We start from the raw sequence: 17,340 nt of genomic DNA on the forward strand, positions 1-17,340 counted from the left end.
GGTTTCACCGTGTTAGCCAGGATGGTCTCGATCTCCTGACCTCGTGATCCGCCCGTCTCGGCCTCCCAAAGTGCTGGGATTACAGGCTTGAGCCACTGCGCCCGGCCATATTCCATATATTCTGCTGAACTTGAGAATATGCATTGTTTTTAGATTTGGAATCTACCCCTTCTTTAAAATGTATTCTATATTATACTTACAGGCATATTACATTTATATATGTATACACACATGTACTGATCATACATATCATGTGCCAACAAAAAAGGTTAAATTATATGGATTATTATTTGTCACCCAAAAGTGTAATAAATTTTAGAAAATATTTTCAAATGGAGTTAGAGGCAGAGAAAATTTACTATGTTTATATCACGTCTACTTATGCTGTATATTTATCCCTGGCCAGAGCATAAATGTATTTGAGGGGAAAGGATTACTTAGACATATGTTCCTGCCTCCATATGCTTGTGTAGATAGTCTTCCTTGGAAGGCCTACCCTTCTTCCTCTTGGCCAATCTGATTACTGGCATTGGGATCATGTCTAGAAAGAAATGTTAGCCATCCCTTGAAGAATATCTTTTGTCCTACCAACCTCACGAAGTCTTTCTTCATTTTCTGCAGTCCACAGTGACCTCTCCTTTCTCTGAACTTTTGTATCATCTAAAATGTATACAACTCATTTGATAGCTTTCATAAATGGTCTTTAGTTTTTTGTTCATATATATCTTATCTCTATTTCATATTACATTTGAGGGTAGATGTAGGTCTTAAACTTCTCTGTGTCATCATTGCTCCTAGCTCAATACCTTTTACATAAAAGTGTAATACTTGTAGATGATAAGCATAATCACTTAAATGATTACTTAATATATTTTTCTGGTGTATTTCTTTGGCACATAAGCAATACTCACATTCTTGTTTACTTTAATCTTAGTGGGTAGTAGGAACTCAACTATGTTTCAAATATTGTTTAACAAAAATTTAGCCAAATAGTTCTGCATTTTAAAGAAGAATATTTGATAGTGTTATAGACAAACACTTTAAAGAAATGCTATTGTTGCTTTTGAGTGTATCTGAAAATATTGTTTAATATTCAAGCACTACAGTAAAAGTCTTGGAATAATTTCCATTTTTTTCCTCTTAAAATTCAAAGAATGGTTTTTGCCTTTCATATGAAGAAAACAGCTTAAAATGTAGTTTTAAAAGTATGGTACTTTTTATGTAGCTACCCCATATTAAGGACTTAGTTTCATTTCAAAAGACTTCTTTATGTTACTTGAAACTGTGCTTTTCAATTAGTGATGCACTTTAGACATGTGAGTGCTAAATATTTTTGCCAAGCATTGTCCTCGTATTTTTAACACTTGCCTTTTACATAGTGGCCAGCGTTGGCTATGGATTGGTTTGAATAAAAGGAGCCCAGATTTACAAGGATCATGGCAATGGAGTGATCGTACACCAGTAAGTTAAAACATTATTGTTTTAGGTAGTATGGAAGCACTGTTTCAATAACAAGTTGTTTGTTAAATAATACATCCACACCTAAAATTTATATGGAACCAAAAAAGACCCTAAATAGCCAAAGAAATATTGAGCAAAAAGAATAAAGCTGGAGGCCACCACACTACCTGAGTTCAAAAATACACCTCAAAGCTATAGTAACCAAAACAGCATGGTACTGGCATAAAAACAGACACATAGACCAACAGAACAGAATAGAGAGGCCAAAAATACATCCATATATTTATAGCCAACAAGTTTTCAACAAAGATACCAAGAGCACACAATGAGAAAAGGACAGTCTCTTCTATAAATGATAGTGGGAAAACTGGATTTCCACAGGCAGAAAAATGAGATTAAACCCTTATCTCATACCATATACAAAAATCAACTCCAAATGAATTGAAGTACTAAATGAAAGGCCCCAAACTATGAAACTACTAGGAGAAAACATAGGGGGAAAGCTCCATGACATTGGTCTGGACAATGATTTTTTTGGATATGAACTCAAAAACGCAGACAACAAAAGCCAAAATAGACAAATGGGATTACATCAAACTAAAAAGCTTCTGTAGAATAAATGAAACAATCAACAGAGTGAAGAGAAAACCTACAGAATAAAAGAAAATATTTGCAAATTATATATATATATATATATATATCTGATAAAAGATTAATATCCAAAATATAGTCATGTATCACTTAACAATGGGATACATTCTGAGAAATGCATTGTTAGGTAGTGGTTTTGTGCAAACAACATAGAACATACTTAAACAAACCTAGATGGTATAGCCTACTACACATATAGGCTACACATCTAGGCTCTCTATTGCTCCTAGGCTACAAACCTGTAGAACATGTTACTGTACTGAATCCTGTAGGGATTTGTAACACAATGATAACATAGAAAAGGTACAGTAAAAATATAATCTTGTGGGAACACATCTTCAAGGGATGGCTAACATTTCTTTCTAGCCATGATCTGAATGCCAGTATTCAGATTGGCCTAGAGGAGGAAGGATAGACCTTCCAAGGAAGACTATCTACACAAGCATATGGAGGCAGGAACATACATGTAGGCCATCTGTGGTTGACTGAAAGGCCATTATGCAGTGCATGACTGTAGATAAGGAACTCAAACAAATCAATAGCAAGAAAACAACCTGATTTAAAAATGGCCAAATGACTGAATAGACATTTCTCAAAAGAAGACATACAGATGGCCAACAGTCATATGGAAAAATGCTCAACATCACTATCAGGGAAATGCAAATTAAAACCATAGTAAGTTATCACCTCCCACTTGTCAGAATGATTGCTATAAAAAAGACAAAAGATACATGTTGGTGAGGATGTAGAGAAGAGGGAACTTTTGCACACTGTTGGTGGGAATGTAAATTAGTACAAACATTATTGCAAACAGTATGAAGATTCCTCAAAAAATTTAAAATAGAACTAACCACATGATCCAGCAATCCCACTACTGGGTATATATTCAAAGGACATGAAATCAGAGTGTTTAAGAGACTCACAGGGTGACTGCAGCACTATTCATAGTAGCCAAGATATGAAATCAACCTAAGTGTCCATCAACAGATGAATGGATGAAGCAAGTGTGGTACATGTACACAATGGAGTACTACTCAGCCATAAAAGGGAAGGAAATCCTGCCATTTGTGACAGCATGGATGACCCTGGAGGACATTATGTTAAGTGAAAAAAGCCAGGCACAGAAAGACAAATGCCATGTGATGTCACTGAGATGTGGAATAAAAAAAAAAAAAAAAAAAATGGATCTCATGGAACTAGAGAGTAGAATGGTGGTTTCCAAGAGCTGGGGCAGATGAGGTGGGGGACTGGGGAGATGTTGGTCAAAGGATACAAAATTTCATTTAGATAGGAAGGATAAGTTCAAGAGATCTCTTGTACAACAAGTTGGTTATAGTTAATAATATGTTATACTCTTGAAAAATGCTAAAAGTAGATGTTAAGTGTTCTCACCACAAAAATGGTAACTATGTGAAATAATGCATTTGTTAATTAGCTAAATTTAGTCAGTCCACAATGTATATATACTTCAAAACATCATGTTGTGTATGATAAATGCATATACTTGTATCTGCCAATTTAAAAAATAAAATAAATACATTCACATATCATACAACCATTAAAATTATGTGTCAAATGAAAATAGAGTCACATACAGGCAATAAGGGAAAGACAAGTTACAAGTCTTCTTTTTATTTTTAAAAACTCATATGTGTAGTCTCTCTATATATAGTCAAAAAATAATAAAGCTATAAATATAGTAGTCATCTTTGGGTAGTATGAGTGATTTTTTTCTTTTTGAAATGGGGTCTCACTCTGTCACTCAGGGTGAAGTGCAGTGGTGCGATCTCAACTCACTACAACATTCACCTCCCAGGCTCAGGCGATCTTCCCATCTCAGCCTCCCCAGTAGCTGAAACTACAGGCGCCCACCATCACACCCAGCTAATTTTTTTTTTTTTTTTTTTTTGAGAGGAGTCTCGCTCTGTTGTCCAGGCTAGAGGGCAGTGGTGTGATCTCGGCTCACTGTAAGCTCTGCCTCCCGGGTTCACGCCATTCTCCTGCCTCAGCTTCCCGAGTAGCTGGGACTACAGGCATGTACCACCACGCCCAGCTAATTTTTGTATTTTTTAGTAGAGATGAGGATTCACCATATTGGCCAGGCTGGTCTCTAACTTCTGACCCCGTGATCCGCCCGCCTCTGCCCCCCAAAGTTCTGGGATTACAGGCGTGAGCTATAGTGCTCAACCATGCCCAGCTAATTCTTACATTTTTTTGTAGAGATGGGGTTTCACCATTTTGCCCAGGCTGGTCTCAAACTCCTGAACTCAGGCAGTCTACCCATCTCAGCCTCCCAAAGTGCTGGGATTACAGGTGTGAGCCACCACACCTGGCCACAAGTGATTGTTTTCAAAGCTTTCTCTTTATGCTGTTTATTTTCATTTTTATAGTGAGAAGCTATTCTTTTTATTATCTAAATATGGAAGAGTAATACAAAAAATAAAATATCTTTTTCTGGGGGGACTAGGTGGGGATGAGAGTCTCGCTGTGTCCCAGGCTAGAGTGCAGTGGTGCCCTTATGACTCACTGCAGCCTCAAGCTCCTGCGTTCAATTGATCCTCGTGTCTCAGCCTCTCAGGTAGCTGGGACCACAGGCACATGCCACCACATCCAGCTAATTTTTGTATTTTTTGTAGAGATGGGGTTTCACCATGTTGCCCAGGCTGGTCTGGAACTCCTGGGCTCAAGCCATCTGCCAATCTTGGCCTCCCAGAGTGCTGGGATTACTGGCATGAGCCACTGTGCCTGGCCAAAAGTATCCTTATTGGAGGAAATTATTTGTTTGAAGAAACCTCTTAAAAATCCTTGCTATTATTCCACACGTTTATATTATCCTAAGGAGATATTAATGTAATAGTTATAGGAGCAAAATTATTCTCAGATATTCAATATTTAATCCAAATTACGGTTGTGTCACCTCGTTTTTTATTCTTTCTAAATGTAAAACTCCTTGAATTTATTTTTAAATTGGAGCATACCTGAGATTAGTTAGTCAAATAACAAGCATTTCAACACGTGCAAAAAAATGAGAAAAGCATTTTGCAAGCTTGATTCTCTATGACTCCAATGGCGAACTTAATACACCATTAACCTCAACTTCTGAAACTGTGGCTTCCTTTGTTTGGAAACTTATGACATTATGCCATTTGCTAAGTCCTCTCATGATTCAGCATCATGATATAAAAAAGAGATGAAAAAGTTTTCTTTCTGTGGCATATGAACACACTTGAGTGATTAAGGCTGCCTAAATTACATCTAAATTGCAAATATTTATACATCAGTCTTAAATTCTCAAGCCTCTCTTGTCTTTTCAGGTGTCTACTATTATCATGCCAAATGAGTTTCAGCAGGATTATGACATCAGAGACTGTGCTGCTGTCAAGGTCAGTACAGTGCTGGAAAATCTGCATATTTAAAACATAAATCCATCATCATATGCAATCAAGTAATAGATCCATGGAGTGTCTTTGTGTGGAGCATGATGTTAGATGTGGTGAGAGATAAGCACACCCATGGCCTGGCCCTCAGCAGTCTAACTTACACTTCATTTGAGAGGATAAAATTCATATTCAAGAAAACCTCCCTCATTACCATGCAGTAATAAGCTCCTAATGAGTGGGCTGAGGAAGACTATGAAATTCAGAGGAGGAAGTGAGTCCCATGGCCATTTCCACAAAGAGGTAGGGCTTGAACTGGGACTTTAAGGATGGATAGAGTTTCTACAGATGGGATAGGGTAAGGCTTTCTCATGAGGGGATGGTATGAGAAAGTGGCATAAAATAAGGTGGGAGTGGAAGGAAGAGGGCAGTGAGGAGAACAGAATACAGATCAAGAAGTTTTCATTGGTGCTGTCCTTGATAACAGTATTAGGACTCAGATTGATGCCATGTTAAGGAATTTCTACACTTCTAGATAGGCAACAGGGCATTTTTTAAAGTTTCTGAGTAGGGAGAGTCACATGAACTAAGGAGGGTATGAGGAAGATTCATCTTGAGACAGATGACAAAATGCAACAGGTAAGATTGGAAGGCATAAAAGACCAGTTAGGTATCTTCCTTTGCAGAATGCATTCATGTATCCATTTCATTAACAGTCCAAGGGGTCAGTGAGGCACTGGGGGATAGAACAGTGACAAGGTACAAGGCATAGCCGTTTTCTTCACAAAACTAAAGTCTAGTCAAAAATAAAGACAAGTAAACAAGCAATTACGACACCATTGAGTAAGGACTATGTTTTATGCAAGAACAAGAACATTATGAGACAATAATAATGATGGTGATGGTGATAGTCTATGGTGGTTGTGATGATGATGATGGCAGCAGTTAACACTGATCTGATTAATTCCTTTATCGGCCAGCCACTGGACTAGGCATGTCACATATGTCACACAGCACATAAGCAATCTTGTGAGGTAGGCACTGTTACTATATTCATCTCACATGGAAATTCGAGCTGTGAGTAATTTACTTCAGCTTACATGGAGTAAACGTAAACTGAAAGAACTGAGATTTACACCCAAGTGTGTCTGGGTCTGGTACTCTTAACCACTATGCTATATGACTAGGCATTTATAGAAATAGAAAGGGTACTGATTTATGGAGAAAATTGTGTGTTTTAGTTTAGATATTTTGAATCCAAGCTAGCTATAAGATGTATGCTATGGTAAGTTGAGATCAAGAGTCCTAAGTTGAAAGGAAAATGTATATTTAAAAAAAAAAGGGTCCAAGAAGTGAATCTGGAGGAACTGCCAACATATAGAGTGAAAAAAGATGAAGATGGAGGAGACATCAGGTAATATCTTTGATTTGTAGTCCAAGAAAGAGATTGAACAAGGTGGCTGACCAGAAATGTTACAGGAAGGCTGAGGCAAATAAGAACTTAAAGCCACAGGAAAGTATGATTTTCAAAGTAACTCTTCTAGTAATAAACTGTGTAGTACATGCCATTTTTATAGATTCCCAATTTAACATAAGAAAAGGTGAGAACTTCAGAGAAGCTTATGGAATTTTTAGGAGTGTTGAGAACACTGGTACAATAAACTGTGTTCTAGGGAAATAGAGTTGCCAAGTATGGAGAGATTTGAAAATCTACCAAATAAATACAGAGATACTAATGCAACCTGCATCAGGAACAAGCCCAACCAGGGCAATGTTCTGTAAGGAAAATCTTACCTCACCTGCCACAGAACTCCCACAAACTTGGTCTTGAGAGAAAATAGTCCAAGAAGTGATGGATGCTCTCCCGAGTAATGCCTTCCCCTATCCTTTTTCTCCTACTTGCTAACTGGATTTGTAGTGAGCCATCCTGGAGAAGGGCAAAATCCTAGAAATAGCATGGTAACACCAGAGAAGGAGCCTGAGCCGCTGAGGCTGGACTTTTATGTCACTTTCTGATCTAATTTGATCACAGCTTGGTGCTTGGATACCTCTGAAATGAATATCCTAACAAAAATTGTCAGGCGTGGGGGAGAAAATTTGCATTTTGGACATAAACATGATCGTACAACATATTTCCCTTATTAGCCCCTTTGAAGGCTCTTGCTCAGGGTTTTACTGTTTAAATATTCCATTAATTCATGTGTTCATTTATTGAACAAGTATCTTAGATGCTAGAGCTAAAATACAGATCAAAATCATAGGGCTTACAGTTTAGTGTTCCATAAGGGATGTATCAACTTCAAAATATTCTGCAATACTTTTCCTCTTTTAGGTATTTCATAGGCCATGGCGAAGAGGCTGGCATTTCTATGATGACAGAGAATTTATTTATTTGAGGCCTTTTGCTTGTGATACAAAACTTGAATGGGTGTGCCAAATTCCAAAAGGTAAGTGGTAGTTGTTCCTTTTCACAACCTTCTCATGTTAACATTGTGAATGCTCAGTTCAAAGTACCTAGGGGAGCATTGTGATCTATAATTCTAAGGTCTAAAAGCCTATGATGATGCAATTGATATGTGGAGCACCCCCTGCTTGACTCTGGCTTCTAATAGAAGGCTAGCTTATTGAAATTTGGTGACATCTTACTTTTGATCATGAAAAAATTTGCATAGAAGATAAAATGTAAGGTTCATTTAGGGAGATTAGATTTTGGATGAAATATTTTAAGCAAAAGGAGAAATGTAGAATCATTTTAATTTTTATTTTGATGCAAAATGAAAAAATAAAGATAATCTTGGGAACAATAAAGGCAGAAGTCAAGAAATAAAAATGTGGCAGGTCCCTGTAAAATTTAGAAGCAATTTTCAATGAACTACAAAACTGCTAATACTTTATATAAATTCAAATTTGAGAAGCCAGTTAGATTGATAGTATATAGCCTTTGGTAACAGAAAGGAGAGTGGGGAGAAATGTAGATACCATTGTACTTCACTTTTTCCAGGTAAATATGACATATTAAGAAAAATGTCAGGAAGATTTTAATTCTCAAATTATTATTATTATTATTTTTAAGACAGAGTCTCACTCTGTCTACCAGGCTGGAGTGCAGTGGCACGATCTTGGCTCACTGCAGCCTCTGCCTCCCAGGTTCAAGTGATTCTCCTGCCTCAGCCTCCGGCGTAGCTGGGACTACAGTCACCCACGACCACACCTAGCCAATTTTTGTATCTTTAGTAGAGTCAGGGTTTCATCATGTTGGCCAGGCTGGTCTCGAACTCCTGACCTCAAGTGATTGGCCTGCCTCAGCCTCCCAAAGTGCTAGGTAGGATTACAGGCATGAGCCACCGCACCCAGCCTCAAATTATTTTTAAGCAGACATTGGCTGTATTAAATTAATTAGCAGAAAACCCATAGAAGGTTTTAAAATAAATCTCTGAACTGAATGTAAACAGATCATTGAAACTAAAGGTATATCCTCCTACAAGTTCTGAAAGAACCCAAAGTTCACATCATGGAACTGACTATTAGAAGACTGTTTTCCCTAAAATAGTTAAAAGAGCTTCAGATGTGACATTAGGTAGTAGCGAATCTCTTTCACAAAGGCAAACTGTCAAACCATTTGTAAAAGAGAGAGAGAGAGAAAGAGAGAGAGAGTTGTGTTGATGGGTTTTTCTAAAGGATAAATTATGCCTGAGTTTTTCTTGATTACTTTATTAAACCCGAAAAAGGGACAAAGGAAAACCAGTTTGGATATCCTTTAAACAAGTGGAAAAGTAACTTGTACATAATTAATTCGGACAATGTCTCTGTTTTGAAGTGTTAATGCGAGCCTCCCATTACTCTCTGGCATTTGTTAGCATTCCGCAGACAGTGTCATTGTTCCAACCAAGGTGCCCTCGATGGGAGCTGCTACCCCCACCTCCTGTTTGAGCAGCGGAGCAGACCCCAGAGTTTAAACAAGGGCAACCTTAGAAATGGCAAATTAGTCACCACAGGAAAAATGAAGGGCATGCGGAGGAGTATATATATATTTTAACATATACTTTTAACGAGAGAAAGGAATTAACCCACTTAGCAAATATAAATCAATTAATCAAACAAACCTAAAGAATTCCACCTCTATGATCCCCATGCAGAAAGAAAATAAAATACTAAACTCCTGTTCTCAGTCTGTCTCAATCACTTGAAGCAATCAATGATTGCTTGCTCCAGGGTTTAAATGTTATGTTCACCCTTTTTTGACTATACTGTACCTAACTTTCTAAGTTATGATGTGATGCATTCAGCTGGTTGGATATTTTCTTGGTTATTAGAGCAGCCTAAGTTTTCTCAACTTGTATTCATCTGTGTTTTCTGGTTTTCTTAAAGAAGTTTTCCTCTTATGTATCCTAAATCACCATGCCTCTTCTCTGACTTGCCTTTTATTACTTGGTTCTAATGAATCCTGTCTTCCCTAAAAGAGATATTTTGACAACCTGTAAATTTGAAGTAACCTCAACCATAGTGGATATTTGTACTTTTTAAATATTCTTTTTTTAATTGAGAAAACTGTGTCAAAATAAGGCTCATAAAAGTGTTTTAGGAATATTACCTATGATGCCATTACCCAAACATAGCTATTTTTATTGTATTTCTTGATGCCTTATACACACATACATGTTGTAATCTTGTATAAAAAACACCTTGCATCCTACTTTTCTCACAATTTAAAGGTATTTAAAGGTTAGACATAGCTTTCCCTCCCCCACCCACAAATAATCAGAAGCCTTTGACAAGATTACAGACAATAAACTATGTACATTTTGAACTGACTTGCAACATTATTGTTGGAAATTATCCAATACGAATAGAATTGGCTCAGAGAGACAGACTAAAGATGCTGGCTATACAGGCAGTCCTCTGAGTCGGGTCTTCCGATGCCTGCCTGAAGCTCACATGCCACACCAAAATTAAGACTAGCTATTTTACTCTGTAATTTCTAAGATTAAGCAAATGATGTCTTTGACTTGAAGCCAATGTGATCTGTGGCCAGAATGAAAAGGGGGAGGAAAGCAAATAGGCTCCCATGGGGAACTGCTCTGTGCCTGGCCCTGTGCTGGCCGCTTCCTCCAGGGCGTCACATGTGACCTGCACTCTCTGTGAGTCAGGCAGCCATCTAGTTTTCATAGAGGAGAAAATCAAGGCTCAGAGAGAGTTAAGCAACTCATCCGAAATACCATAGCAGCAAAATGCATAAGGGCATTTGCACACTGACCTGCCCAGCTTCCAACCCGGAATTCTGTGTAGCATGCCATGTTTCCTCCATTTCCATCTGAGAATCCTCAGTGACTTTTATTATTTTCCTCTCAGTTTTGTCTCATCTTCTCAAAAGGTTCAACATTGGAGCATTGTACGTTGTTTCCAAGGATATCTTGGAAGACAATGAACTCTATCAACCTAAGTTTATAGAATAGTTATTTGTTTCATTAGATGGAGAAGTGGTTCCTGAATAACTTCCCTTTACAATGATGATTATTTTGGTTCCTATTTCTTATGCTTCTGTGTGACACATACAATATCATTATTTACTTGTTTTTACTTTCTAATTCTTAGCTATGTTTTATCCATCTGTACTTCTTTTGTGACCTCTGTGACACAAGGTAAAAGATTGCTAGAAGTACTTCATTAATATTTAACAGATATGCCTTTTGGATTGCTCCTAAAGCAGCTTTAGCATCGGCCCCACAAAATACAACTAAGTGATCAAAACGTGAAATGGCTTGGCCAGAAATGGACAAGCCTCAACAATACTGCAAGTCCTTTTGTGCTACATTAAAGGCCTTACTTATAGTATACCCTGATCTGTCATTGAGTACTAATGCCACTTGCTTTCTTCCTCATACAGGCCGTACTCCAAAAACACCAGACTGGTACAATCCAGGTGAGTTAAGAAAACTGAAATTTAACCAAAGCTGCTTTTCCCTTGTCACTAATGCATTTAGTTAATTATTTAAGTGCCAGCTTCTTCTCTGTACATCTTCAAGTGAGACAAAATTTCTCCAGGCAAGGAAGGTGAGTGACTGGTATGGGATGAGGTGATGAGGGTGGTTTCTTCTTTCCCTGTGAGTGCAAGGGAGTGGCAGAGTCACTGGCTCAGGAATCTCTTGTTCCTTGTAGTCAGTACTGCCCCAGCCAGAGAGGGCTAGTAATCTGATTACTATTTATAGTTTTGAATATTAATTCATGCTTAAAGGACACAGTTTGCTTTGCATAGTCATAACTCTAATCTCTTTCTTCTTCTTCTTTAGAGCGTGCTGGAATTCATGGACCTCCACTTATAATTGAAGGAAGTGAATATTGGTTTGTTGCTGATCTTCACCTAAACTATGAAGAAGCCGTCCTGTACTGTGCCAGCAATCACAGCTTTCTTGCTACTATAACATCTTTTGCGGGACTAAAAGCCATCAAAAACAAAATAGCAAATGTAATTTAAAAGAATATATTTTAAATATGTTTCTTATTTTGTATTTATTCCATTTAAAATATTACAAAATTTTGCCAAAATCTACAAAAGTTAAATTTTCTCTAATGTCAGATCTGCCTCACAACATCCAAATTTGTTTCATGTTAGAAAAATTAAGTAGAATTGCTTATGTTTTAAAATATACAAGATTAATAATAAATGTCACTTTATAAGGTAAACATCAGTAGATAATATAAATGATTCTAGTTCCCTGTCACATTTTTTACTAAAAGTCAACTTTACAGTTAACTTGAGTTTCTGTTTCTACTAATAAGTAACTTTGCAAAATAGCTTTTGGGAAGAAAATAATTTCTGTATTTTAAATTTATAATTAATTGCAATAGGATACTGTATGCCCACTTAAAGTATTAGTCTAATTAATATATGCCCATAATTACAGCTACCATGTTTCCTGTACCCACAATAGGATCTGTAAATATACAGAGAGTTTTCTTTTCTTTTTTTTTTTTTGCGACGGAGTCTCGCTCTGTCGCCCGGACTGGAGTGCAGTGGCCCGATCTCAGCACACTGCAAGCTCCGCCTCCCGGGTTTACGCCATTCTCCTGCCTTAGCCTCCCGAGTAGCTGGGACTACAGGCACCCACCACCTCGCCCGGCTACTTTGTTGTATTTTTTAGTAGAGACGGGGTTTCACCGTGTTAGCCAGGATGGTCTCGATCTCCTGACCTCGTGATCCGCCCGTCTCGGCCTCCCAAAGTGCTGGGATTACAGGGTTGAGCCACCGCGCCCGGCCGAGAGTTTTCAACTACTCTTTGCACAAGGTCCTGGTTTGTATAATTTTGAAATCTAAGTAAGGAATGTCTAGAAATTATAGTGGTTAGTGATTACATAAGACAAGGTATTTGAATCAAAACCCTCAAGAAAGCTCAGCACATATAAGCATGGATGTTTGGCTTGTTTTTCAGATATCTGGTGATGAACAGAAGTGGTGGATAAGAATTAGTGAGCAGCCAATAGATGATCATTTTACCTAGTAGGTGACATCATTGATTCTACCTTTGTAAAGTTATCACTTAAAAGAAGCAATTCCTTTTACTAAATGGATTTCTATTTATAAGTAGTTTGAACATTAATCCATAAACTGCCTAAATTAGAGAAACCAAGCCCTTTTGCATGTTAGCATCAGGAAAAAAGGGGTATAGAATGATGGTATTAACATTAAATTTAGAAATAAAATAACTTACAGTAAAAAGAAAAAAAATGAAACACCTAATTACATTACGAGTTGTCAAATCTGTCATTTTCTTTTAGCTCACGATATCCATGGCACCGCTTTCCTGTGACATTTGGAGATGAATGCTTGTACATGTCTGCCAAGACTTGGCTTATCGGTAAAGTTAATTCAAATCCTTTAATGCTGATTTTGTAATATGTGAACTTCAGGTTCAGTTTCTAGCTTAATCTAGTTTTCCTTTTGATTATATGTTTGGTCACTTCATCTTATTCTGATTTATTATTAACAACAATAGCTCAAATCCCCAATGCAAATAAAGGTACTTTTCACTGTGAATATTTTAACTTCCTTTATCCTAAAGCAGTTACTTAGAAATAAACTTACCACTTTCCTAATTGATAAGTGTCTAAGCAAATTTTCAAAGATAAGCAGGCAGCAGTTCTAAAATATAGTTTAGGTCCCCTTCCCCTGATTACACTGCCCCTTCAACTTCCTACCTCCTGCCTTCACCCTGGGATGGTATGGTAGTCACACAAAATACATGCTGTTTCATAGACAGTATTGGTATGCTGTAACCTACAGATAAAAATAATCATAGAAGACAGAAGTGGCTAGAGAAGAAAGGGAATATATCTTAAGCATTTGGGAAAGATTGATTTCAAGAACCTTTCTTTACTACTGGGGTTACTTTTTAAATGTGCTGACTTGGCCGGGTGTGGTGGCTCACGCCTGTAATCCCAGCACCTTGGGAGGCTGAGACAGGCAAATCACTTGAGGCAAGGAGTTTGAGACCAGCCTGGCCAACATGGTGAATCCCCGTCTCTACTAAAAATACAAAAACTAGCCAGGTGTGGTGGCATGCACCTGTAATCCCAGCTACTTGGGAGGCTGAAGTACGAGAATCACCTGAACCTGGGAGGCGGAGGATGCAGTGAGCCAAGATTGCATCACTGCCCTCCAGCCTGGGCAACAGAGCGAGACTCTTGTCTCAAAAAAAAAAAAAAAAAAAGTACTGACTGAAAAATTCTCACCATAGTAATCCTTGCTTTTCATTTCTCAGACTTAAGTAAACCAACAGACTGTAATAGCAAATTGCCCTTCATCTGTGAAAAATACAATGTTTCTTCATTAGAGAAATACAGCCCAGATTCTGCAGCTAAAGTGCAATGTTCTGAGCAATGGATTCCTTTTCAGAATAAGGTAAAAAGAGAATTGCTACATTATGCAACAATGATTGCTTCCATGCTGGTTATATAGCCTATGGCAGAATGGCAACCCATTAGTGACAACATCACTGAGATAGACTCTACATGTTTCAGGATCCCACCTGGCCCTCTGTGTTGCCAGAAACCGTGGATGATATCAAGAATTAATTCTCAAGTTGGTCATGCCTACAGGTCTTTTAAAGTGCAGCATTTCTATTTTGTTGCTACCAACACTTAAATTGCTAAAGTTGATCTGTTGATGGATTGGGAGGCATTGAATAGTCAGGACTATTTCTATGGCCTTGTAGGAAACTGACTTAATTTCTGGCTTGTGTTTTCTTTTTCCCCTCAAGGAGAGCATCCAAGCAGCATCTGCCAATCAAATTAGACTGGCATTTCACGAACTACTTTTTGGGGACTATACATATGCTACAAAATGTTAATCATCGCTCTTGCCTCCAAATGGGGGTTTCATGATTAAATAGGTTAGAGAAATGCTGCATTCTGTATCTGCCAATTCGAGATGCATAATCCATGTTGGTATACGTATCTATTAGGAAATGCATTTGGCTGCTGAAAAGAGGTTGCTACAGTATGTTAAAACATTTATTCTGTCACATTAAAGACATTTGAAGATAAGCAGGTTTGTGTGAAAACACCATGAAGTCTGCAAAATCAGGCTTCTTGTGATTTTGCTCTGCCATCCTTAATATAAGGCTTCTGAGCTTAAATTCTGGGTGTTCTCGCTAGGGTCTTTTCTAGAAGTTACCCGATGAGGTTGTCCACGTTGGGTAGCTTGGCTCATTGACCACTCCAGTCTATAAGAAAGCTGGAAAAAAATTTTTTTGTAGGATGTTTCAAGGAACACAATTTGGGACATACCACTCTATACCGAAGCGATCATAATGTGAAAAAGCGAAAAAAGAGATGTGTCTGACAGCTGGAAGGATCTGCAGTAAAGTTAGGGGTACATTTTAACTTTTAAAATTAGGACAATCTTTTAATTCCTCAAGGTAATAGTACTGTGTTAATTTGCATAGCTGATATAAATTTGAATTAATATATCCTGCCAAAGATGAATTTTTCAACAGTGTTTCTTGATATAAGGAGATGATGATTAAGGACACAGATTTTGAAATCAGGTGGAACAGAGTATAAATACTGACCTTACTATTGTGTGTCTATTTCACTTATGGATCAAGTTATTTAATGTCCCTGTGCCTCAGTTTCTCTCTCTGTTGTGAGAATTAAATGAGATAATACTACACAAACTGCTTAACACATAGGAAGCACTTAATAAATGAGAGATCTTTAAATATATATATTTGAAGATATTATATATAAAAGATATTATATGTACTATATGTATCTTATATATAAGATATGATATATATATTTATATATATGAAAGTTTGAAGACCACTCTTCGGTTGTTTCAATTGAGAAGGTAGCTTGAGCCTAGGAAGCTCAAGGTTACAGTGAGCTATGATTGCACCACTGCACTCTGGCCTGTGTAACAGAGAGAGACTCTGTCTCTTAAAAAAATAAAAAATTAAAGAGAGCATAAACTTGAATTCTTATGGTACTACATTGCAAATTACCATATCTCACAGACCGAAAATTAGCAGCCCTCTAAAAGATGAAGCATTTTACTTCTATATAGAGCTTTCCTGTGTCTGGAATCTCATGTTTCACATATGTCTTTGTTTGCAGTGTTTTCTAAAGATCAAACCCATGTCTCTCACATTTTCTCAAGCAAGCGATACCTGTCACTCCTATGGTGGCACCCTTCCTTCAGTGTTGAGCCAGATTGAACAAGGTACTGGAATTATTTGAGAAACATGTTTTATTCTGATCTGGGGCAAGGTTAGTTTTAGGAGGCTATGAGGAATTAACATACAAAAATTCTTATTAAACTTCTTTTTTTATGGAACAGATAAAAGACTATCTTGATAGTTCGATAAACAAAAGATATTCATTGACATTTTTAGTATATCTTTAATTTGAATAAATCAAATGCTTTTTTAAAATCTCTTTCTAACAGACTTTATTACATCCTTGCTTCCGGATATGGAAGCTACTTTATGGATTGGTTTGCGCTGGACTGCCTATGAAAGGATAAACAAATGGACGGATAACAGAGAGCTGACATACAGTAACTTTCACCCATTATTGGTTAGTAGGAGACTGAGAATACCAGAAAATGTAAGTTTTTTTTAGTCAGTACTCTTTATACCTCTGTGAAAGACTTGAGTCTTTCATACATTTAAATGATCTGATCAAGGTAATTACCATATTCCTCACTTTAAAGATTTATCATTTCTCTGTAAAGATAACATTCAAAACTTCCTCTTCTATCTATCTTGAAATATACACTATAGTGTTCTTTGCAGAGATCATACTCTAATGATAAAGGAATTTGGTGCAACAGTGAAGGGCCCAAGCTCTGGTGTCAGATTGCCTGGGTTTGAATTCCAATTCAGCCATTTACTATGCCTTTGGAAGTTTACTTAACTTTTCTTAAGCCTCAATTTCTTATCTGCAAGCTCTAATACTGTTGTACTACCTCATAAGGTCAGCATAAGGAAAAAAAACCAAATAGCCATTATTAATTTTCCATTTCCTTCAAAGTCATTGGTACGTTTTGGTGTTTCCACTTTTCCTTATGACAATTTTGCTAATTGGCATTTTTCAAGAAAGTTGTCTATTTAATTTAGATTTTCAAATGTATTGAAGTAAAGTTGCTTATGGTATTTTAAAATCTCCATTATCTTTGCTTGCATTTTACTTTGCATTATTTACATTTTTACAGAAACAGATGCATGTTATTGGTTTTGTTCACTCTCTTTTCCACCCTCTACTCCTATTGCTTGACCTGTATTATGAATACTATTTCTGCCTTTTACTACCCCATTTTCTTGGGGTTCTGTTTTGTTCATTTTCCAATCTT

General features: G+C 37.2%; 1 protein-coding gene across 1 annotated transcript in view; it reads left to right on the forward strand.

The window, feature by feature from the left end:
• The window catches only part of LY75 (lymphocyte antigen 75), a 97,955-nt gene that overhangs the window by 38,962 nt on the left and 41,653 nt on the right, over positions 1–17,340 (forward strand). Inside the window, exons 14-23 of the mRNA XM_017851308.1 lie at positions 1,380–1,461; positions 5,427–5,495; positions 7,822–7,936; positions 11,374–11,409; positions 11,777–11,952; positions 12,917–12,984; positions 13,263–13,342; positions 14,246–14,385; positions 16,104–16,209; positions 16,435–16,599. Coding sequence (XP_017706797.1) covers positions 1,380–1,461; positions 5,427–5,495; positions 7,822–7,936; positions 11,374–11,409; positions 11,777–11,952; positions 12,917–12,984; positions 13,263–13,342; positions 14,246–14,385; positions 16,104–16,209; positions 16,435–16,599 — 1,037 coding nt within the window. The remainder of the gene's footprint in view (positions 1–1,379; positions 1,462–5,426; positions 5,496–7,821; positions 7,937–11,373; positions 11,410–11,776; positions 11,953–12,916; positions 12,985–13,262; positions 13,343–14,245; positions 14,386–16,103; positions 16,210–16,434; positions 16,600–17,340) is intronic.

This window comes from Rhinopithecus bieti, unplaced genomic scaffold, assembly GCF_001698545.2.
Source record: "Rhinopithecus bieti isolate Rb0 unplaced genomic scaffold, ASM169854v2 scaffold_34391, whole genome shotgun sequence".
In the NCBI taxonomy this organism is placed as follows: Eukaryota; Metazoa; Chordata; class Mammalia; order Primates; family Cercopithecidae; genus Rhinopithecus; species Rhinopithecus bieti.